At 42.3% G+C, this 23,718-nt stretch overlaps 4 protein-coding genes across 6 annotated transcripts; 3 read left to right on the forward strand and 1 right to left on the reverse strand.

Annotated features, from left to right (window-relative positions):
- Positions 1-867: 867 nt before the first annotated feature.
- On the forward strand, positions 868-6,448 carry LOC142960544 (short transient receptor potential channel 2-like). The gene is made up of 13 exons (XM_076102421.1): positions 868-882; positions 1,220-1,912; positions 2,002-2,202; positions 2,292-2,456; positions 2,610-2,784; positions 2,868-3,068; positions 3,173-3,335; positions 3,430-3,522; positions 3,628-3,820; positions 3,896-4,023; positions 4,111-4,183; positions 4,292-4,409; positions 4,683-6,448. Exons 1-13 carry the CDS (start codon positions 868-870, stop codon positions 5,561-5,563), a joined length of 3,099 nt encoding a protein of 1,032 aa, XP_075958536.1. The 3' UTR covers positions 5,564-6,448.
- A 705-nt stretch (positions 6,449-7,153) lies between these two features.
- On the reverse strand, positions 7,154-12,400 carry LOC142960545 (ribonucleoside-diphosphate reductase large subunit-like). Its single transcript, XM_076102422.1, has 18 exons — positions 12,286-12,400; positions 11,982-12,159; positions 11,596-11,696; positions 11,434-11,493; positions 11,314-11,353; positions 11,029-11,191; positions 10,809-10,950; positions 10,619-10,702; positions 10,353-10,514; positions 10,104-10,183; positions 9,813-10,014; positions 9,570-9,719; positions 9,263-9,484; positions 9,100-9,176; positions 8,870-9,005; positions 8,689-8,784; positions 7,837-8,025; positions 7,154-7,744 (listed from the first exon to the last, which is right to left on the reverse strand). The coding sequence occupies exons 2-18, from the start codon at positions 12,145-12,147 to the stop codon at positions 7,556-7,558; spliced, it is 2,259 nt and encodes a 752-aa protein (XP_075958537.1). The 5' UTR covers positions 12,148-12,159; positions 12,286-12,400; the 3' UTR covers positions 7,154-7,555.
- Positions 12,401-14,035: 1,635 nt separating this feature from the next.
- rnf121 (ring finger protein 121) lies at positions 14,036-21,949 on the forward strand. 2 transcript variants are annotated; one of them, XM_076101248.1, is made up of 9 exons: positions 14,036-14,191; positions 15,566-15,603; positions 15,997-16,138; positions 16,667-16,821; positions 16,912-17,019; positions 18,275-18,395; positions 18,489-18,622; positions 19,750-19,851; positions 20,348-21,949. In XM_076101248.1, exons 1-9 carry the CDS (start codon positions 14,093-14,095, stop codon positions 20,466-20,468), a joined length of 1,020 nt encoding a protein of 339 aa, XP_075957363.1. In that variant the 5' UTR covers positions 14,036-14,092; the 3' UTR covers positions 20,469-21,949. The 2 variants fall into 2 exon arrangements, with proteins under 2 accessions (XP_075957363.1, XP_075957362.1); XM_076101247.1 differs by having other exon boundaries at positions 14,054-14,200.
- A 150-nt stretch (positions 21,950-22,099) lies between these two features.
- Positions 22,100-23,718, forward strand: LOC142959787 (interleukin-1 receptor accessory protein-like). 2 transcript variants are annotated; one of them, XM_076101249.1, is made up of 5 exons: positions 22,100-22,301; positions 22,386-22,427; positions 22,505-22,567; positions 22,689-22,815; positions 23,018-23,718. In XM_076101249.1, exons 1-5 carry the CDS (start codon positions 22,277-22,279, stop codon positions 23,178-23,180), a joined length of 420 nt encoding a protein of 139 aa, XP_075957364.1. In that variant the 5' UTR covers positions 22,100-22,276; the 3' UTR covers positions 23,181-23,718. The 2 variants fall into 2 exon arrangements, with proteins under 2 accessions (XP_075957364.1, XP_075957365.1); XM_076101250.1 differs by lacking the exon at positions 22,386-22,427.

Here is a 23,718-nt window from a genome sequence, read left to right on the forward strand (position 1 = left end):
TCATCTTTGGCTGTGGTTGACTAAAAATTGACATTTGTTCCAAAATTGCGCCATGGAAAATGTATTTTGGCCACATCCAGAAAATAGTGAGAAATGCCTTCACAACCCAGAGCCCAAAGTGACACCTTCACAACGCCTCTTACGTCCAATGAGTCGTACAAAGTATTTAAAATGAATTCAAATAATTGAAAGGAGGAGCATCAAATCTTCACATTTGAGAAGATGGAACCATGAAAAATGGCGTCACTATTGTCAAGATAGTTGCCAATAAGTTATCGATTCCTCTGCCAATTGTTTCAGCTTGTATATTTGAATATGTTGCATGTGCAAAAGTATAATAATACTATTTTAAAGAGAACTGCATGAAGAGAGTCGTGAAAATAATCAGTTCATCTTTTACTTGCGGCTCCTTGTTTTTCCCCTCGGCTGTGAACTCCCTCCAGCTTCTCAGGGGGAAACGATGACAGCTGCTACCTGTTCAGTATAACGGCTACCTTAATTGTACGATGGCACCGTTTCCAATGGAGAGACGAGAGTTAATTCCTGTTTGAAAGCAGAAACAGTTTGGTGTGGGCGCAGCCAAGCATGAAACACTTTGAACTGGCAACGTTTTTAATTGGCCTGGCCCCCATGGGGGATGGAAGTGTGTTATTGAGTTTGTGGGTGCTGATTCCATGCAGTCAGCCGGTAGCACACATGATCGCGGGACACCAAAGTCCTCTGTTCTCTCTCTTATTGGAGCTGCTAGTGCAATCTACCGATTTCACCTTCATCTCTGAAGCTCAAAATAGCTGCCAAAAAATATTATTTATGTCTCCAGAGAATGTGATTGTGCTTTTGCTTTAGGATCACTGCTGCTTATCAGGGATGGAAAACCTCACGGTAAGCAAAGTCTTATTCAGACGAGGTTTGTAGAATTTGTCATTCCGTAGATTCAAGTTTTATAACAAAAATGTTGTATATTTTATTAATGAAAGTTGTTTTACTTGATGTCATAAAATGCGTCCCGTCGTCCACTCATTTGTAGAATGTGCCACGCTTTTTATTTTGTATACGTCCTTTAATTTTCTCACAAAACCACATTATTTTGTCCAGGCTTGAATTTTCTCTGATGAAATCTAACTGGTAGTTAACCTTTTCTCTCTGTTATCTGACATTAATTAAAATGTGGTGAATGGACATCTAATACCGCTGTTGGCTGTCCCGCCCCGTCCCTCAGCCTGAACAATGGCGCGAGATCATGAACAGGAAGATGCAGTTCCCTCCGGAGCTCATCAGTGCCATTCATGAGGGGAAAATAGAGCTGCTGTGTGGACTGCTGAAGACCGGCGACGGCATCATCCGCCAGCTGGATGAGTCTGAGGATCGCCAGTGGAGGGAGGCCCTCAACCTGTCCATCCGCCTGGGCAACGAGGGCTGCATGGACGCCCTCCTGCAGGGGGTCAAGTTTGACTTCCGGCAGATTCACGAGGCCCTGCTCGTCGCTGTGGACACCAACCAGCCCAGAGTGGTGAAGCGCCTGCTGGACCGCCTGGACCAGGAGAAAGGCAACAAGATGGACGTGCGCTCCTTCTCTCAGGCCATCTTTGACCACTCTATTGACAACTCCCAGTTTGCCCCTGGTGTGACTCCTCTGACGTTAGCCTGCCAGAAAGACCTGTATGACATAGTGAGCATGCTCACCCAAAAAGGTCACATCATCCCGTGGCCACATAAGATATCCTGTGCCTGTCTGGAGTGTCGTAACGGCCGGCAGTACGACCTCCTGAAGTTCTCCTTGTCTCGTATCAACACCTACCGTGGCATCGCCAGCCGTGCCTACCTGTCCATCACCTCTGAGGATGCCATGTTCAGAGCTTTCAGCCTCAGCAGTGAGCTCCGTAAACTCTCGCAGAAAGAGCCGGAGTTCAAGGTCTGGTGAGATTCGTACATGTGCCCACTTACTGTTCACCTTCCGTGTCGTTCCTTGTTCACTCTGCTGTGGTTACTCTCTTCCTGCAGCCTCAGTATCTGGGCCTGGAGGAGCTCTGTCAGGAGTTTGCCGTTGAGTTGCTGGGCATGTGTCGCAACCAGAGCGAGGTGACCACCATCCTGAACAGCTGTGGGGACGAGAGCCAGGACTCCTTAGAGGAGCAGGCCTTTGAGGAGGGAATCCCCAATCTGTCCCGTCTGCGGCTTGCTGTCAACTACAACCAGAAGCAGGTAGCTGGATGCAGGAACTACTGCCATTCAAAACAAGACAATGAACTTGATGTCTCACCCTCTGTGTGTGTGTGTGTGTTTTTGTGCAGTTTGTGGCCCACCCAATCTGCCAGCAGGTGCTGTCATCTATCTGGTGTGGGAACCTGGCAGGCTGGAGAGGCAGCAGGACGGCCTGGAAGCTGTTTGTCTCTGTGGGGATCTTTGTCACCATGCCCGTCCTCTGCCTCGTCTACTGGATCGCACCAAAGTCAAAGGTCACATCAAACGAAAATGTTCTAAACGTAGAGATGCATGTTCTGAAAAAAAGTGTCACAGACGTGTCACGGGGGACAATCAATTAAGAAAACAGGATGAACACACTTTGTGTCTTGGCCCTGACAGGTCCTTGTCTTTTGTGTTTTCACCAGGTAGGGAAGGTATTAAAGACTCCTGTGATCAAGTTTCTCCTCCACGCTGCCTCCTATATGTGGTTTCTCATCACGCTACTCGGAGAATCAATAACAATGGAGATTTATCGAGGCAAATTTGCGTCCCGGCATCAGAACATCCTGCACAGCTCCTTCCACATGGTGTGGGTGGTCGGTGGGTTCCCCCTCTCCTATCTCGCTCTCCTCCATAACGCTCAGATAGAAAACTCAAGCTTCATACCCTGCTGTCTCATGTAGGATTCTTCTGGTACGAGTGTAAGGAAGTGTGGATCGAGGGGCTGCGGAGTTACTTCCAGGACTGGTGGAACTGCCTGGATGTGATGGTGCTCAGCATGTACCTGGCGTCCTTCACGTTACGTGTGCTTATAATGCTCAAAGGTCACGTCCTCTGCCAGGATTATGACGGCAAAGAGGAGTGCGTCTACTTCACTCAGACTGGTGAGGAAATGATCACATCATTCAAACAAAGTAGTTGTCTGTGGTCTCAAAAGTACTCAATGCTGAACGGGCCTGTTTGGTTGTGTAAAAAAATCATCCCGCAGTGCGCGAGGACTGGCATCAGGAGGACCCCCAGCTGATTGCGGAGGTGCTGTTTGCAGTGACCAGTATGTTGAGCTTCACACGGCTGGCGTACATCCTGCCAGCACACGAGTCTCTGGGGACTCTGCAGATCTCCATAGCGAAGATGATTGATGACATGATGAGGTAAGAGCACTTTTCATCTGGCCTCCTGTATTATCAATCACTGGAAGAGAATTCAGAGCACATGATGGGAGTAAATGATGTTTTTCTTTTTTAGATTTATGTTTATTTTGATGATCATTGGAACAGCCTTCCTCTGTGGCATCAACAATGTCTATGTTCCTTATGTCATCTCTCCACATCTTGGCAGGTAAGAATATGGAATCTGCTGAAAATGAGAATATATACAGTGTACATCACTGTTGTTAGTGGAAAACAAAAGGTATGAATAGAGTCTCGTCGTGCTCTGCTGCAGGTTTAATGAGACGTTCCACTTCTTATTCTGGACCATGTTTGGCGTGGCCAACCAGGACTACGTGGACATGCCACAGTTTGTGTTGGCAGAGTTTGTCGGAAGGATTCTGTACGGCATCTTCACGCTCGTCATCGTCATCGTCCTGCTCAACATGCTTATTGCCATGATCACCAACTCCTTTCAGAAAATTGAGGTAAAGAGATATTTTTATGTCAGTACCGCAAAAAAAACAAAGACTGGACCTGACATCTCAACATATGTATTTCAGGACGATGCAGATGTTGAGTGGAAATTTGCCAGATCGAAGCTGTACCTCAGTTACTTCAGAGAGGGCCTCACCATTCCTGTGCCCTTCAACATCATCCCCTCACCCAAAGCTGTTTTTTACATCTTACGGTGAGCTCTTAAAAAGCTTCAACTTGCAAAGTCACCACATTGTGTATCCAAATCTTTATTTATTTATCTAAAATAATTGTGTTCCAGGAACATCTTTAGACAAATCTGCTGCTGCTGCACTTGTAATTCTGAGGACAAATATCCCGATATAGCCTCTATGGTAAGTGTGTGTTTAATGATCACATGCAGGAGTTAGTGTGGCTGGAGTAAAAAGTAAATAATCTTCTACACACTGTGTACTGAAATGTGTGATGTTGTGTGTTTCAAGACCAATATTAAGGGATCTGAAGACAGCCAGTTGCCTTACCGCCAGCAGGTGATCAGAGCTCTGGTGCAACGCTACATTGAATCGGCACGCAGGGAGTTCGAGGAGACCAAGAGGAAAGGTAAGCATAACTTTGACACAAACAGTCAGTCAGTAATGCATCGAAAGTCTTGTTTGCTCACAAACCTGGCCTGTTGCATGTCGCAAAGCACAATCTCCTAATACTACCTTAATTACCTTAATAAAACCTTAAAGTCAATCCTTAAGTTAACTGGAACAGTCTGGCTGCAGCATTTTGTATAACTGAAAGGTGTGAATGTGCTTTATTGTTTATGAAAATAGACATGAATTGCTTGTGCATTATTCGCCTGCATGCTGTATTCTCTTCCCTCAGATATCGGGAATCGGATCACTTTGCTGACCAAAACGGTCACCAGGATGCACGGTGATATGAAAGTGGTCAACCAGGTTTTGATGGACGATGGACACACTGCAAGTGACGCATTGACCAAAGATGGCTCCTCCTTTCTGGGGAAATACATCATTGGTGCCAAGAACAATTTCAGAGGTTTTAAAAGCAGACAAGATGAGAGAAATGCATCACTTAAAGTGACAGTGCACCATGGAGAAGAAGGCGTCGATAAAGAAAAGCTTGACTCAGATACAAAACAAGAGTCAGACGCACAACAGAGTCAGGTGAGCGAATGTAGAGCAGAGGGATCAAAGCAGGTAACAGATTGCGATGTGCTGAAAATGGAGGAAGGCAGAATTCAAATAGAGCGAGGAGATAAGAAGGAAACGGAGAAAAAAGAGCTGGTGGAGGCAGACAAAAGTGAAGTGAAAGAGGAAGTGGTGGCAGGGAGACGTTTTGATCATGTAGAAGAAAAGCAAAAAGCAGAGGCCCCACAGGATGAGGCAGAAAAAAGAAGAGAGGGAGAGATACTCAGAGTGGCGAAGGTGTGTGGAAAACACACAGAGACGACCTCCCAACAAGCTGAGAGCATCAAAGTCAACGAGGAAAAGACGGATGCAAAGAGAGTAGTAAACAAGTTCAGAGACACTGAGCTGCAAGAACAACCAGTGGAGGCAAAATGGATGAAGGGTAGAATGTTTGAGCAAGATGTAGCAGAGAAGTCTGGTTCCAGGGAGAGCAATGCAAAACCTGGAGCCAAGAAAACCATTCCCTCGCCAACAGGCAGCAGCAGCTCCGAGGACACAGGCTTTGGTTCCCAAGAAGGGGAGGGATCAATGGACGGGACGTTAGTGAGACCGTAATCGTAGTGGTGTCCCATTTAAAGGACCACGCTGACCTTTTCAGCGTTTGGCTCTTTGGTAATATTATTCAATATCTGATGAGAGGTAAATGTTCCATGTTTTTGGGAAAAATAGTCTTGCATATAAAGCCTGTAAAACAGGAGATTTTCCTTTTTATACTTTGGTTGGTTTTTGTACTTATTAAACAAACATTTGACATACTTTAGAGGTGTTGGTAGATGGATTTTGTTGGACAGAGACAGTTTAGCTTTTCCCCTGATCCCAGTTGTGCTAAGCTCACCTAATCAGCTGCTAGCTGTAGCTTCATATTTACTGAACAGACATGAGAGTAGGATCAATCTTCTCATCAAGCTTTAATGCCAGAACGTGAAAAAGGATATTTTCCAAAATGTAGAAAAATTCCTTTAATTAAATCATTCATTCAAAGATCTATTAGGCTACAAATTCGATTTTTTCGTTTAGAGAATGAATGTTCTCGTATTTATTTGCAGAGACAGAGATCATGTTGTTACAATCTTTTCATCACATGAGAGAATTTGAAATTTAAATACAGAGCCTGTAAACGGCTAAATGAGCTAAAACGGCACATTGAATTAAAAATGGCTTACTTCCTGTTAGGCTTCGGGCATACCTCTAAGAGGCTTTTTTGTGCGTCTCTTCATGTTACACTTGCCTAACAAATTTCGTATTTGTATGTTCAATGTAGGGCTCAATTTTAGCAACTTTGTTTTGTGCTGTCCCTCCTCACTGCCATCTTTCAAACTGTACTGTTTAGGAAACTCTGTTGGTCATTTTTGGTTTCTCTTAACATTCAAATATCAGAAGAAAGTAGCCTTGTGTTCAATTAACTTACTTTGTAAGATAATTAAAACACTTGAAATCCCATTTATTTCTGTGTCTCTGTATTTTAGTGTGGGGGGGGAACATTAACTCTGTGCAGACTGAGGTTATAAAGTAGTGCTGCTTTATTGTTTCTTTAGTAGGCGGCAGACCAACACCCTGCTACAGTGTGACAGATCAGGTGTCAGCTTGCTTTACACATACTGCTCCCATGAGGTCGCATGCATGAACACAGCAGTTCATTAATTCTTCACCTGCAGCATCGACCCGTCCCAAGACACAACCCATCAAGAGTCTTCCTACGGAAAAAAAAACACCTTGGCTTGTAGCTCTTTGTTGCACTATTGCGTGATTGACGCCATCACCATTTTCATTTTTTGGTGTTGTGAGCCTGGGTCCTGATCTGCCTGCTTCACCACAGATAATTAAAACACACTTTATGTCATTTGACAGAAAAGCCTTCAAGATCTTTAAAAATACGACTAACATGCACAGGCATGTTCGCCTCGCTAAACTAATCATAATCTCCATCCTGTTAGAGCGTCCCTGGTGACAGAAGAGTCTATCCCCCTGCCTCTCACTTCCTAATAAACAAGACACACAAAGAACAGCAGGCTGGCTACTTTCTCTCTGAATGCAGATATTTTACTTTTGTAAATGTAATGCTGAATTACTGTTTTTGCCTCAATAAATGCAGGATTCATATGTATAATAGCAATATATGCTCAGGTTCTGAGGTGGAACGAAAGCTTCACATATTCTCAACAATAGTGTAATAATAAATCATGAGACTTCAATTATGACCATTTTACAAGTTTAATTTCCTACACACATAAAATACAAACATGAAATTCATTAATATGACGCACATATTATAAAAATGTATTCATAAAAAAAACCTCCAAGGGAAAATATTAATTATTTGTCGCCTATTAATTCTATACAAAAATTTACCAACACAATTGATGAAGAAACCCGTGAAAATATTAAATAAGCAATTATTTGTGATTTGAAGACCGTGTCATATGTAAAACCCTGGTTACAATATCATATACAAAAATAAAAAGAACATGGTGTTTCCTAAAATATATCTTTAATGGGGAAGCTGGTGATTAAGGGGAAGTGAGTTTATCTGAGGGAACCACACTTCACTTAGGAATCACACATCAGGCAATCATCTTTGTTCGCTAAGGAACACACCACGGCAGCAACGTTACTCTCTTTGGTCTCCTCGTCGGTCTTGGTTGACTGGGCGTACTTTAATTTCTCCTTGTTGAGGGTGAACTGGATGGGGTTGGCAGCAGGCTTCGTCCGCAGGTAGTACATGCCGGTTTTCAGGCCCTGCAGAGAAAAGAAGACCGGCATTAGGACGCTGTTTCTTGTCACTTTAATACAGCATCTATCACGCCTGCAGTGCCTCAGTCCTAACTTACCAACTTCCAACCACAGAAGTGCATGCTGGTCAGTTTGCTGTAGTTTGGCTCGGCAATATGGATGTTTAGGGACTGGCTCTGGTCAATGTAGGCCCCACGGTCTGCTGCCATCTTGAGGACAGTCTTCTGGGAGATTTCCCACACGGTTTTATACAGCTGCTTCAGATCATCGGGGATCTCTTCAATATCCTGTGGAAGACAAGTCAGATGCTGCAGATCACCAAAACATTTTAGTGACATTTAGAGCGATGTCACTGAATAATTTAATCAGCAGCTAGCAACTACCCTACTTCTTACTTGATTTATTACCTCAGTAAATATTTAAAACATGAGTTTGTGGTCTCATAACTATGTTTTAATCAGTGTATAATCACCTGAATCTAAGAATCGTGTTTTTGCTAGCTTAGATCTACATAGGGTGCGTGTCCGCTGCCACGGACTCTACCATCTTACGACCCCGCTATGTTTCTACAGCAGCCCAGAACGGACAAACTTAATTCTAGCTCTAGCGAGAGCCTTTGTGTATTTACGTCATCTGAAGGTAGGGATGTGTGCCGAAACTCCGTCTTAAACGGGTCCCGGTGCTAAATTATTAAAGGATACTCGAGTTGACATAAAAGCCGATAATTTATCAATACATCTGTGCAAAAAGCACGAACATGTAAATGAAAGTGAAACCTAGTAGAAATAGAATCCTTAAGATACCTTTCCGTACCTGAAGACCACCATAGTTCTCCAACACACTTGGAAAGGGAGGAGTACGCTGAGGGGTATTTAGTTGGTTGCAATCTACAACTCACCACTAGATGCCACTAAATCTCACACACTGTTCCTTTAAGTGTGATCCTTTACCTGGATAGACCCGTTCTGAGCAATCAGCTGGTTCTTCATTTCATCACTCCACAGTCCTCTGTCTGTGAGGTCCTTCAGCAGGTGAGGATTCACAATCTATCGAAGATGCAGAAAAGACACTTGGCAACATTTCCCTTTATGGACACACAACTTCTGAGACGTAAAGAAGAGAAGTGCTGACCTGAAACTCTCCCGAGAGCACCCTGCGGGTGTAGATGTTGCTGGTGTAGGGCTCAATGGACTCGTTGTTTCCCAGGATCTGGGCGGTGGAAGCTGTGGGCATTGGGGCCAAGAGCAGACTGTTCCTCACACCGTGCCTTAGGACACACAGGGGGAAAGCAGGGATGAGCCACAATCTCCACATACAGTACAGCAGATCTACCAACAAGGAAGACATTCAGGTCGACCTACTTGGCAATTTGCGCCTTCAATGTTTCCCAGTCACAGAGATCTGTTGGGGTTTTATCCCACATGTCATACTGAAGGATCTGGAAAACAAAACAAGTGAGAAACTGAGCCCAAACTACGAAACCGTATCCCAGGATGGAGTCGAGACATTGTGAGAACTACTCACTCCCTTGCTGACAGGAGAGCCAGCGTAGGTTTCGTACGGGCCGAGCTGCGCTGCCAGCTCACAGCTGGCCTCCAGGGCGGCGTAGTAAATGGTCTCAAAGATCTGAATGTTGAGCAACTGGGCCTCTGGGCTTTCAAAGGGATAACGCATGAGGATGAAGGCATCAGCCAGACCCTGCACACCGATTCCAATCGGCCTGTGACGCTTGTTAGACCTCTCAGCCTGTAAAGCAGGACAGAGGAGCCATTCGTTAACAGAGCACATGAGACCCGGTTGTAGAGAAGCAACACTTGAAAAGAGAGCATACCTCAATCACGGGGTAATAGTTGATGTCAATAATCTTGTTCAGGTTCTTGACAATGACTTTGGTGACGGATGCAAGCTTTTTGAAGTCAAAGGTCCTTTCTGGGGTGACATACATGTTGAGGGCAATAGATGCCAGATTACACACTGCCACCTGAGTTGAAGGAAGAACGAAACAAATGAGCATTAAGAAAAAAATGTAACAGCTAATGTGAATATTGCAGCAACAACGTCTCCCGCCGCTCACCTCATCTTTGCTTGTGTACTCTACGATCTCCGTGCACAGATTGCTGGATTTTATGGTGCCCAGATTCTGCTGGTTGCTCTTCCTGTTGCAGGCGTCCTTGTAGAGCATGTATGGCGTACCGGTTTCTGTCTGAGACTCAATGATGGCGTGCCACACCTGCTGAGCCTTCACCACGCGCTTAACCCTGCCCTCCTCCTCATACCTGAGGACAAACCGGACACACGGGACCAGTTAGTCAGCCCTAAGAAGTGAGCCGTTTGTTAGAAACAGAGGTTGGTGTGCCGGTCTTACCGAGTGTAAAGCTGCTCGAACTCCTCTCCCCAGCATTCGTCTAACCCAGGACTATCACTGGGACACATTAGAGACCAGTCCTACAAGAGCAGGAGAGGAACAATGAGACTTCCATCCTGTAATGTTCAAGGAGCTTCAAACTATCACAGCCACCAGAAAACATGCACTGTATTACAGAACATATAGCTTCATTCAAGCTGTAACCGACGTGAGATGTGAGTCAGGGAGGTTATTCCCTCAGCTATTCACCAGATTGCTCTCCACTCGTTTCATAAACAGGTCAGGGATCCACATGGCGAAGAACAGGTCTCTGGCTCTCTGCTCCTCTTTACCGGTGTTCTTCTTCAACTCCAAGAAGTCGAACACATCGAAGTGCCACGGCTCCAGGTACACAGCGAAGGCCCCGGGTCTCTGAACAAGCAAACGCAGAGGGCAAGGTGATGAAACCTGCTCCCAGAGGTCTCTCCAGAGCAACAACGCCAAGCTCCATTACAGTGTGGGCTGCAAATCTCTACCTTGTTCCCACCCTGGTCAACGTAACGTGCTGTGTTGTTGTAGACTCGAAGCATAGGAACCATCCCATTGGAAACGCCATTAGTCTGAAAAACCAGAATCACCGTAAGTCGTACAAAAATAACAACAACAAAAAACAAAGCTCCTCTATATCTCTTTGATTTGAATCCCCGCGGTGTGCATTTAACTCACCCCAGCTATATAGCTGCCCGTTGCTCTGATACAGCTAACGGCCAATCCAATACCTCCAGCTGCCTTGGAGATGAGGGCACACTGCTTCAGCGTGTCGTAAATACCCTCGATGCTGTCCTCTTTCATGGTGAGCAAGAAACAACTACAACAACAAACGCATTAGATTAGAGAGGGAAACAAAAGAACGCATCAGAGATTTGTTCGACTTGGCTTACGTTACCTTGACAGCTGTGGCCTGTTGGTGCCAGCATTGAACAGAGTAGGGGAGGCGTGGGTGAACCACTTCTCTGACAGCAGGTTGTAGGTTTCAATGGCTGCATCAATGTCTCCTTGATGAATCCCGACAGCCACTCTCATTAGCATGTGCTGGGGCCTCTCAGCAACTACAGAAAAAAAATACGAGATTTAGCAAATAAACAATTTCAAATATCCCCAAAACACATTTCTTGCGTCTCTGCGCACATAAACACGCTTCTCAAGAAGCTACAGGGAAATCAACTCTCACCTTTGCCGTTAATCTTTAACAAATACGACCGCTCAAGAGTCTATTGGAGCAAAAGGGCCAAATTAGGTTTATGATTCAAGAATCTGCTCGAGATGTTGAATGTAAAATGAAATAAATTACCTTAAAGCCAAAGAAGTTGTAGGAGAAGTCTCTGTCGTAAATGATGGCTGAGTTGAGGCGCTGCAAAAGATAAGATATATTATGTTAAAAAATGCTTAACATAGTTACAATGACTTTAAATTAAAAAGAAACATGAACAAAATGCCACAGCATGTGACTTACACCCTTGTTTTCCAGTACAACGGCACGCATCTCCTTGGAGATCATAGGCGAGTGGCGTTTATTTAAGGGGTTCACATAGTTGTAGAGGTCCTCCATCACATCTACACAAGCAAAGAGAGTTCCCAATACCAGAATATCCGTACTCATAATTTAAACACTTTAGCAATGTACAACCAATCATGTCAGGGTTTCTCGTAAAGAGGGAATCGCTATACCACAATGTGCAGCATCATCATTTACCGTAAGATTGGCTAAATTAATGTATAGTGCAATAATGGTGCTATTTTTTATTTTAAATGCAAAGTCATATTTATTACATACACAAAAATCACACATCTTGCATCAGAGCGTAGTATTTTCTATGGTAACTTCAAACTTGTACTCACCACTGAATACTTTCTTGGTTTCTTTGTGGAGATTGGAAACGGCAATCCGTGCAGCCAGGAGTGCGTAGTCCGGGTGTTTGGTGGTGAGGGTGGCAGCGGTCTCTGCTGCCAGAGTGTCCAGCTCCACGGTGGTGACGCCACTGTACAGACCCTGGATCACCTTCATTGTAATCTGGGTCTGCAGAACCAGAGAAACAGGGCATGTGGTAGAATATCACTGAATTGGAGAGTGGCTCGTTTACTTTACTTGATGTTTCTTTTCTTTTTGAACTTGATGGTTAGCTTTAGAGTGGTTTGAACTCACAGGGTCCACAAAGTCACAGTTGAGTCCATAGCAAAGCTTCTGAATGCGAGATGTGATTTTATCAAAAGTAACTCCCTCCTGGCGTCCATCTGAAATATAAAAAAAACATTATTTGTTATTATTTAAACGTATTCTGGCAATTTCTGAGGATAGTTGATGAATATAACTAGTAAACACACAAGAACTATCCGTGCCCTAGCTGTTGTGTTGATCCCCTCACCTGATCAATTATCTCAGATGAAGCGCGCGCTCAACACCTGTCACTTATTGACCAACGTTGCTACTTCGCGCCAATACCAGAGATGCCAAACAAGATTAAAATAATACTCTCCTTACACATTCATTAAAGAGGAAAGTTGTCAAAGCCTTTACTATAAAAAAGAGGGAGGGGGGGTAAACATCAATGGCTAGAGAACAATGAAAGTGAAATTAAATTTAAAGTCTCGGTTGTGACGGTGTTGTTTCTATTTTTTTAAATATATATATGCGAAACGTTATTCAAAATAAAGGTTGGCAACCAACCTGCAAGCTAAGACAGATAAAGTGTCAGCTTTTGTCCTCTCATAACTCAAGTCTTTGTTTGGTGTGAAAACACACCTCACAAAGAAACATAAAACACTCTTTAACATGACAGAAACTGAGCTGAACACTAATGTGCAGTATTTCCTTGGAGTATTAACATGTATCGCATCTTTAAAACATTTAAGTATTTTTCCAGGACCTCGACATCCCCGGCACCGTAACAATGCATTTACTCGAGTATTCGCGAGTAAAGTTACACCACTTAAAAAGTGAAGCTGCTATACCTCTCTTAATGACATGCATGTTGGCAACAAAGCAGCTGCTTTCCTCAGACAGCAGTTGTTAATGTTATCTTCTCAGCCTCCAAACAAATAAAACGGCTGTGGTATAGTTGTTGTAGCAGGTTATTACACTGAGTACAGTTGAATCTTAAACGGAGGGCGCCAACCGACCCACGAGCCAGTTACACGACGGTGTGTCAGCGGCTCAGCCAATCAGAGGAGACTCAGACCTTTGAACCAATCACATCACGATCAGTGATATTTACTTCTTACGCAGTTTCCGGGTAAATCTGGCGGGATATTGGATATTTCAAAACAACAGATTTGATAGCATGTAATTATCCTCCTTTATTGCAGCAGCAGAATACGGTTTGCTTCATATGTGCTGTGTGTGGCAATATACAAATATCCAACAACCACATATGAGTGTCACATAAGTTATAAACGAGGTGTGACTCACAGAATCATGTGTATTTCCCTCCTTACATGATTACACTCATACATCAATACTCTGCAATATAAGCAAAATAGCAAGAATATACATAATGTGTAATATTCAATAAAGGTATTAGAGCAGTACACCTGGTGTTACAGCCATTACAGCTATAATAATCAATTTTACGTCCTGCACCATTTAAGAAATGTAAAAAAATAAAAATAAAATGACATGAAACAATAAACACAGCAAATAGGACAGCATGAGTAGCATACTCGTCGCACTGATATTGATATTAATTTGTTTAACCCCCTCACAAGTACAGTTTGATGTATTCAAGTTTTGTAAAAATCTGATTATTTATGACTATCCAACACTAATTACAACTTGCAAGTTATAGCTTGACGAGACACATCGACTAACAAATACAGAAAGTCACAGCTTTACTATTACTACATTATTCCGGAGTTTTATTTTGAAGAAAGAAAACCTAAAGAAGACCGGATGTGAACCTCTTAGGTTTGTTGCTAATGCTAATGGCCCGGAACGGTAAAGCAGCACTCCGAAGATGGCCGGGGTGTTTGAGGTGGAGGTTGATGGTGTAGAGCACGACCATGGGTTACAACACCACAACCATGGGTTACAGCATCACGATGAACCGCACCAGGTGAGAGCTGTAAGCTACAGCGAGGCGTTGTGACAGATTCAAGAGACAGATTCAAGAGACAGTGACTAATACTGGAGTTCTAGCTGCAGGGTTTATCCCCGGGTTTAGCGTAACGTAAGCAGCTAGCTACTGTTCAGCGATCTGTAACCAAGCAGATGCATGGCGTCTAGATATAAATGTGTTGTCCATTGTACGTAACTGAGTGTGCTTTGTTCGACAAAAACAGCAGTGCAAGCGAGTAACGCCCCGAGAGCGTTAGCTATCCTAAGCTAGCTAGCCAGCTAACGTTCAAAGCCTGCAACTCAACTTCGTAGCTTTAATTTGTTCAAAGTAGCTCAGGCGCTGTTGTTTGAAAATAAAGTTAGCATTTATTTAGATATTTTTCACACCCGTATATTCACTGCTACGCTCTGAAATGAGCTCCACAAATAAAGCTGATGTGGCTGACGGGGTCAAAGGTCACGTGGTGCCGTGTCTGTGCTAAGGGCCAAGAGGTTTGTATCAGTGTCAAGACAGGGGAGGGCACCAAACCACTCCCTGCGGGGTTTCAATCTTCTGGTCAAACCAAACCTGGATGTTAAACTGATGTCAGTGTAAAAGAAACTCCATAAAGTGAACTGAAACGAATTAAAAGTTATGACAGTCGGTCATGAGTAGGTGTAGTTACCTGGCTGGCGTCACAATAGGCTGACAAATTACACATCACATCCTAATGTTGGGTTCACTTGTAATTAGAGTTTAAGGGTTTGAATGGAAAACTGTAACTAGTGAACTTGATGATTGATGTTGTTTTGCCTCTTGTTGTGTAAAGTGGTTAGAGTGCCTACAAGTACTCAAATAAGTATTTGTCAATCAAGTGTGAAGAGACTTGCATATGTTGAAATTTTAAAAAGAGGAACTTTCCTCACACGTAGCAGCAGGATGTGTGATTTGAATAAGAAATAGTTGTGAACCTGTAGCTGGATACCTGTTTTGGCAGATAGGCAGCTTTAATAACAAGAGAACATTGCATCGGTTATGGCTGGCAGCTGTTCATTTCATTCAGGTTAAAGTAGCCAAACAAGCCCAACTTCTTGGGAGGGACTGACCTGCTAAATGCATGTGGTGAGTTCTGATAACTTAACTGGTAAATATAGATATTTGGGAGGGTTGTGTGCACGCAGCTGTGACGCACACCCATCTTGTATCGCTGCTCAAAACTTAAATGTTTCAATTCAAATAGTTATTACATAATGCTGTGTAATTGGTAAGCAATGTAGGGAATAGGGGTTTAGAATTGGGCGAGAGGTGACGCTCGACACAGTAGTTTGGTGTTGTTATATTATTGTTTCTGTGTTGTAATGGTCATTATTTTGTCTCATTTCCTTTCTTTAGTTTGATGTGTCCAAGCTTTCACCAGAAGAGAAGTGGAGGTTCGTATCTTTGCCACACCTTTAATGAATAATGCATTTATTTTTGTAACGTATTATAATATGATTATTTTCTCTCTGAGATGCATTTGGATAGATGGACCATTAATCTGTACAACAAAATTCTGTTTTTGCAGAGTAACATTTGCAGGCATTTTCATTTGTTAATACACAAGGTTTTTGGTAAAGAAAATAACTCTTTATATCCCAATCGAGAACTTTAGGTATTAAACTTGACATGTTTCAACCAGTTCAGATTACCATTAGGAGGAACCAACATGCAAAGCTTTACAGTACACCTTTAAGGGCACGCCCTCCTGCATTGTTGTGAAAACAAAACAACAAACTGCTCCTAGATACGTAACATTAGTTGAGTATATTCTTTTGTTTCCACAGGGTGGAGCATGCAAAAATGCATGCCAAACACAAAGGTCACGAGGCCATGCACGCAGAGATGGTGCTGATCCTCATCGTCACACTTGTCGTCGCACAGCTAGTCCTCGTGCAATGGAAACAGAGACATCCAAAGTCATACAATGTAAGACACATAAATCCACTTGTTTGAGATGTCTATGTGAAGTTTGGAAATGCCATCATGTGAAGACGCATAATTAGGGGGGGGGGGGAGAACACACACTAGCACAGTGTTTGTTTTCTGTCCGTGAGTCAACACATGGTGTATCGTATAAATGGATATCAATACTCATTTCCTCAATTCAGGATGAATTTGTTTTTTCCCTTCTTGTCCCAATCCATCCAAATATGAAATGGTGCCAATAGCGTCCACTTGTGATTGTTTAAACATTTCCGAGGATCACCTTCCAAAGAAAAATATAGGATTTAATAAGAATAGGTGAAAAAATATGGTGGGCTATGAATGTGTCGGCTGTAATGACCAAAATACATCATCTGCTTACCCTCACCCATAACTGCCTGCCATGATGAATCAAACTTCATTGTATTCAGGGTCATATTTCCTCATCAGTAGCGCCGCAGCCCACAAGATGGCGCTCTGCTCTTTGTGAACAGCTGTTCTAACATGCGTGTGTGCTCTGCTGTCTTGTAGCTGGTGACTCTGTTCCAGATGTGGGTAGTTCCTCTCTACTTTACTACCAAACTGCACTGGTGGAGGTTCCTGACCACGTGGTTTATCTTCTCTGTCATCACAGCGTACATCTCTTTCCGTGCCACTCGCAAGCCACTAGCCTGCACCACGCCGAGGTATAACCGTCGTTTACACATAATCCAGAGCTGTAAATTGAACTGTCCATGACACACTCTTCACATATTCCTTCTCTTTGGCGACTGTAGGTTGGTGTATAAGTGGTTCCTCCTCCTCTACAAGATCAGCTATGCCACGGGAATAGTTGGCTATAGTGTCGTCATGTTTACACTTTTTGGTATAAACCTAATATTCAGGTATGTATTGTTCGTTCCATGTTATTTCAGTGGCGCTAAATGAACCATAACCAAACATTTCGGTGGATATTGACTAACACCATTGAAAATATAACCCTTCAAAACTGCAGGCTGCTGTTGACAGGAGTAGTCATCGTTTCCATCTTGCCATTTTAGGATGTATAAAGTTCAGTTTCTTCCTTCCTGCTTATCTTTAATATCCCTTTTGATCATCACTGCTCCTGCAACATCCACCAGTTATCTGAATCCCTAATTGATAGGTGCTTTACTCGTTTCATTCTCTATTAGAAGTATTGTCTTTTTAACCACGAAAGCACTGCTATGATCCAGCACGTACCAGGATGATAGAATTAGACTAAAAAGAAGAAATGACACTCTTTGACTGCCTGTTTCATGGTGTTTACATAAAGGCTGAGCTTAGGTGTACGTGTTTAAAGGTAAACTGGTTGTATGAGAAGTAAAGTATGATAAGTTTAAAACACATCGTCACTGTAACATGCTGTCATTCTCAATGACATACAAACATGCGTAGCTATCATAGAAACTTCCCTTTTGACAAGGAAAGGGCAAATGTCTCTTTTCTTTGTTCCCAATGGTCAGAGGAATTAGAGCTTTATGCAGACACAGGAAGTGTTAAAAAAAAAAAAAGCCTAATATGGTAGTCCTCTCACTGAAGCCTCAGGGCTGTGTTTACAGGTTATGTAGCTACTCGGCGGTCATTCATTTATTGACAAAGAAACTAACAAAATCTATTTTAGCTGCATTAGTTTAGTGAAGCTGCACCTTCTAATTGGTTAAAAACGGATTCTATATTGACGGTTTTCAAACTAAATGAAGAGCTACATATGCACAATTTTTCACAGTTAATTCAAAATGAGGACCTTTCCTGATCATAATCCAAAATGGACAAACAGGAAAGTAGCGAAACGCTTCCTATTCGATGGTCCAACAATTTTCCACTTCCTACATGGAAATGCCCCCTAACTTGAATACTTCTTGCATTTAGATTTCTCAATTTCCTGCAACAGCTGATCATCAAAACAGATTTTTTTTTTTAGCTTCTATATGCACAGACAAATGTGTAAAAAGGTGTTTTGGTTGATACAAAATATTTTAGCTTTACACCAACATACAAGAACTTAAAGCAAATGAATGGTATCTTCCAAAAATGTAATTTTTTTACTGTACACTGAAAATATAAAGCAGACATATCACCTGAGGCCGGATCCCTTCATTCAGTGCCTTCTCTGTCCAGGATAAAACCAGAGGACGCGATGGACTTTGGCGTTTCACTGCTGTTCTACGGGCTGTACTACGGGGTCCTGGGGAGGGACTTTGCAGAGATGTGTGCAGACTTCATGGCTTCAACTGTTGGGGTAAGTAGACAGATTGCAGACCCTGTTTCTTTGGAGATAACTGCTGTAAAATATGTAATTTGGGCTGATGTCTCTTTTTCTGTTTTGTTTCAGTATTACAGTGCATCTGGCATGCCAACCAAGCACCTCTCTGACAATATCTGTGCTGTGTGCGGTCAGCCCATCCTTGTCGATGTCAGTGAGGAGGGGATTATAGAGAACACGTACAGGTTATCCTGCAACCATGTGTATCCTTCCCTGTGGGACGTAGACATATTTTTATGATGCTATCTTTTTTTTTTTATCAGTGAAAGAGAAGTTGAGCTAAACGAGTATTGCACGTCTATAAAATGCGTAGTCATCTTTGTTTGTTTGTGTCGGAACTGTATTGTGTACTATATTAGCTGCTTAAAGGGGAATTGGCAGGAGTTATCTAACTTGACCTTTATGTCAGACTGTTGATGTTATGACAGCCTGTTCATCTAAATTTGTATTACTTCCCCATGGTAGTCTCCTGCTGGGCGTGTCCACTGTAAATAACACGCAACCGTTTACAGATTAGCATAGAGAATTTCATGCTGCGAGTCAGAACTATAGAGCCCAAATCATACATTTGCAGGCTGCTATAATTGGCCGATATGCCAATTAAAGGCTGATGGGGAAAAATATATTTCAGTAGAATATTGTAGGCCGCAGGTTGGTCATTTCGCAGCTCATTTACATATTTTAGGTTTAATATTTGTGTGTAGATTGTTGTAGTTATTCCCATATAAGTTAACTGTTCAAAATTAGCTGCTATCTGATATTTACTGTTCCTGTCAAATCCAACATTGTAATACTGCTAAAACCAAATATATCGGCCGGTGTATTGTTTAGTATTTTTTTTATATCCCTCAAATATGGACATAAATCCACAATTGTTGGATTTAAGTTATTCCATGAAAGTTGAATTTCAAATCAAATTTCAAATCAAATCCTGTTTATTTGTCACATTTCAGTAGCTGTAGTGAAAGGCTTTTGTGCCTAGCTTCAGAAAGCAACTTACTAATAATATAAGATATAATAGAATATTATACAAAGAAATGCAAGAAAAAAACAATTTGCAAATAAGTGCCTTGTTTGCTTGGTCAGTTCCTGTTTTCTTTCTGTCCTTATAAGGTGCTAATATAATAGTTTTCCTGCTTTTTTTTTTTTCCCATTTTATTTTTTTGCATATTAACGATCAAACGGGTTGACTGTTGAATGGCTACTATATTAATACATTTTCACATTTCAAATGCTGCCCAAAAGCACGTGTTTTCAAAGCAATGCCATTTAAGCCAGCATTTGAACTGATGCTCTACAATACAGTGCCGAGCCTTAACTCCACATCCAGGTTCCATGAGTTTTGCATAAGGGGCTGGTGCATCGTCGGAAAGAAGCAGATGTGCCCGTACTGCAAAGAGAAGGTGGATCTGAAGAGGATGTTCAGTAACCCGTATCCTTTTTAATCATTTTATCTTGTTTCTGTGCTGCATTATCTCACTGTTTGTTTGTTTATTTTGTGAGTATCTTAACGATTCCTGAGTTAATTGTTGTAATTTTAGAAATCGCATATAGTAATGTGCACGTATAGACTGAATAGAGGATAGAACTCATTTAAATTGGGCCAGCATTCAGGAACCCTAGTCATGCCAAGTTACAGGAGAGAGACCTCTTTCTTGTAACAGGGAGTTTTGTAGTCATTGTAGACTAGTTGGAATGAGATATGAAACATTTATAGGTTGTACACCAAGTTCCTGTTCCTTTTTGTGGCTCAGAGTTTACGCTTCAGACAACGGTGCCACTCTAATAAATGTAATCCCCCAGAAAGTGGCTTCCACCTCCTCTTGGCCGTGTGCCATCAGCTGCATGTTTATGAAGGCTTTTTGTATTGGCACCCTTTTATTAACCGGTATTGATTGCTGTTGAGTCCTTAACCCATTTTGTTTCAGTTGGGAGAGGCCACACGTCATGTATGGACAACTTTTAGACTGGCTCCGGTACTTGGTGGCCTGGCAGCCTGTTATTATTGGATTTGTGCAAGGCATCAACTACGTCCTGGGTCTGGAGTGACCTGCGACTGTCACAACATGGACACACACCCCATACGGAGATGATATGCACTGGCTCAAAAGACTGAGTGCCTAACATCGAACTAAAACACCAATTAAAAGTGTCTATACTTTTTTTGTATATATTTATAGGCACATACTCTCTGTATTTACAGTTCATTTGAATTTGATTGGTAACCTGAATTTGGATGTCTTATCAATTTCCCAGGATTTGCTTCACACAGCGTTACACCTTGATGATTGGTTTGTGCAACTTCTGGCCTAGTAAAGTGGTTCTAAAAATCATTAGAGAGGTGCTTTTTACTGATTTATGTCTTAAGTGTTTGTTAATTATTAGGTCAAGGGTCATGCTGGAGGTTTTCATCCTCATGTCTGATGACTCTCACACACGAGTAATAAAGATTGAATGGAAATCAACGCAAGTAATTGCTCCCTGGGCCTCCAAAGTACATTTACAGTGTCCACAGATGGGGGACATGGTGCCGCTGTGTCTCTTATGTTATCACTCATACGGACTCTAGTGACGACAGTGAGTTTCCTATGCGCAGCCGGTCATGCATCGTGTCACAGGAGGCATAGTCATCGTGGGGGAAAAAAAGTGCTATTTGTAGTTGAACAGAGAATTCCTCATAGAGCAGTTGATAAAAAGGAACTGTTACGGGATTTCAAAATGACCTCATTGTCTTCGTGGACTCTTCCATACCAACAGATTCACTTTGACCCTTGTGCTATATCTGTGTCACTAAGTTTCTATGAGTGGAGGAATGTCACTGTCCAAACGAGCTCTTCTGTTTTCGTTCCCACAGTTCACCGTTTGTATTTAAATTGTAAGTCCACAAAAAACAACTCATCTGTGGTTGTATCTTGCCTTGTTGATAGTTCTGGGTTTTCGGCAGCTTTTCTTCTTGGGAACTACTTTCTACAAAAAGAAATGGTTCCTGTAAAACGTGTGTGTTCTGTAGATTATTCTAGATGCCTGGAGTGACACGTTGCTGTTTTTTTTAAAGGTAATTTTTTAATGCTGAGCACTACTAACTAGATTGAACTCACCTTTGTTATATTGTGGTGGCGGCTGAAATCTCAGATGTCCCAAAGCCTGCCTTCTAAAACCCAAACTATCTGCATAGGCTAAATACCACTAGAGGTAAGGAAGCACAAACCAAAGCTGTGAGACCAGTTGGTAACTTAACTAAAACTATTGACTGTTCGAACTACAAATGGTTAGAAGAGGTAAACAAAAACATTGTAGAATGATCCTTTAACTCGGTGAGTGTTGACGATTGCAGTCTTATTTTCATGTGATCTGTTCAAGCCAAGGCCCCTTTATGTCTTTTCTAACTGTCCAAAGATGCTGAAAGGTGGTTGTATTTTTTTTGTGTGCAGGTACACATGCCAACTCAAACAGAAAAGGGACTGTGTACAACGAGGCTAACATGATCATTTTGTTTTGTTGATCGGTTAATAAATGTCACATGGTTTGGATCGTCTGTATCTTTCTTTGCATCCTTGAGGTTTATTTTTCACTTAAAGTCAAGTTGTTGTCCACTGAATGACATATATATGTACATATAGAGGGAGAGAGAGAATTTAAATCACAAGACAGAGCTGTAAATTAGTCAGCATGTTTGATTTAAGTAACCAGTGTGTGTGTGTCAACCAACATGTACTGACTAGTTTTGAGGAAACCCCCACGTACTAAATGTCCATGCATTGTGTTTGAGTGGGCGTAGGGAAGTGAATTATGTTTGTGTGTATATATAGTAGATCCAAACCAGTCAACGGCAGAAAGCTCTCACTGGACGAGTCGATATGAAGCTGTCTTCGGTTGTCAAAGGTAATAATACTCGGTAATACCAAACATCAGTCATTTTCACTGTACTGTGGGATTGGTTGTGAATATGTTGTATCTCTGCATCAGCTTTGGGATATCTGTGTCTGCTGCTTGCAGATGGATTTCCAGGTACAGTACATGTTGTGGGTGACTGATTTATTTTAATGTAATGTTTTTTTTTTTGCTAACTTAAATTTGCTCTTCAGTTCCTCAGGATGAATCTCCAAAGATCATCGGGCCACATCGCGTCAAAGTGAAAGCTTATCCAGGTAACACTTGTGCACATCACCACCAAGTGTTTTGGTGTTGACAGCTGACAGAATCTGTTCTTGGGTATTATTTCGTGAAGCTCTTTGTGTGTGATGGGTCTGGTTGTATTCTGACTCTCAGGGGAGCAGCTGTTTCTTCACTGTGAAGCGTTTACAAACTGTAAGGATGTGACGCTCATCTACTGGCTCGTCAACGGCTCTTTCCCCGAAGACCTGCTCAGCAGCGGCAGAATATTAGAATCAGAGGAGTGAGTATTAAGAGTTTTTACTTTCATGGAAGTCGCCCTAACAGAGCATACAGTTTTAGCCATTTAAGTGCATTTATCAACGCACAATTTGAGTGCATTTCCTTTCAAAGTTCTGCTGTTAGAAAGCAGGGCAAAGCAATGATTGATGTAACATCCTGGAACCGACCTGCAGCCGAGCTGTGACGACCCGTGTCTGTTTTAGATCGACTTTGGATAACGGTGCGATCCTACAGAGGAGTTTGATGTTGAAGAATGTCACGTCAGAGGACCTCAAATCCACCTTCACCTGCGTTGTGACGAACGCCTCCGGAATGGCCCAAAAGAACATGGTGTTAGTGGCAAGAGGAAAAAGGAGAAGACACTGAATTGTGGGATGCTGTGTGCCACGTTTCACTTGCCAATTAACTCATATTTTACAAGAATCAAATGCGTCTGTGAATGTACCGTCGTTGTACTGTTTCATGGGAGAACTGTGCCAATCAAATGAAGAAATGTGACAAACTTAAGGTGCGTTTGGTTCCAGAGTAGTACGTCGTTTCTTCTCAGATGGTTTCCCATCAATGATGCCAAAAGTGACTCATTGTGATACTCTGGGAAGGAAGCACTTTAAAAGGCGAAAGCAAACACAAACTGGAGCACATTGTTTCTTTCTCCTAATATAAATTTGACGCAGCATTTTGAGGACAGTCCTCCTTATCCAAGGAAACAACGTCCAGAGGCAACATTTAATGTGGAACTGAATGCACCTTAAATTAATGTATTTTAGATGACTAAAGAATAAATATAGAATATTTTATTTCTAGGGTATTTACTATGTTTGTGTATCATTCCAGTGTCTGCCATCTTATATGTGTAAACTTTTGAAACGTATAAAAAAAATATGCTCCACGATGAGACAAAGTA

Source organism: Anarhichas minor, unplaced genomic scaffold (genome assembly GCF_050575085.1).
Source record: "Anarhichas minor isolate MPS153535 unplaced genomic scaffold, ASM5057508v1 ptg000027l, whole genome shotgun sequence".
In the NCBI taxonomy this organism is placed as follows: Eukaryota; Metazoa; Chordata; class Actinopteri; order Perciformes; family Anarhichadidae; genus Anarhichas; species Anarhichas minor.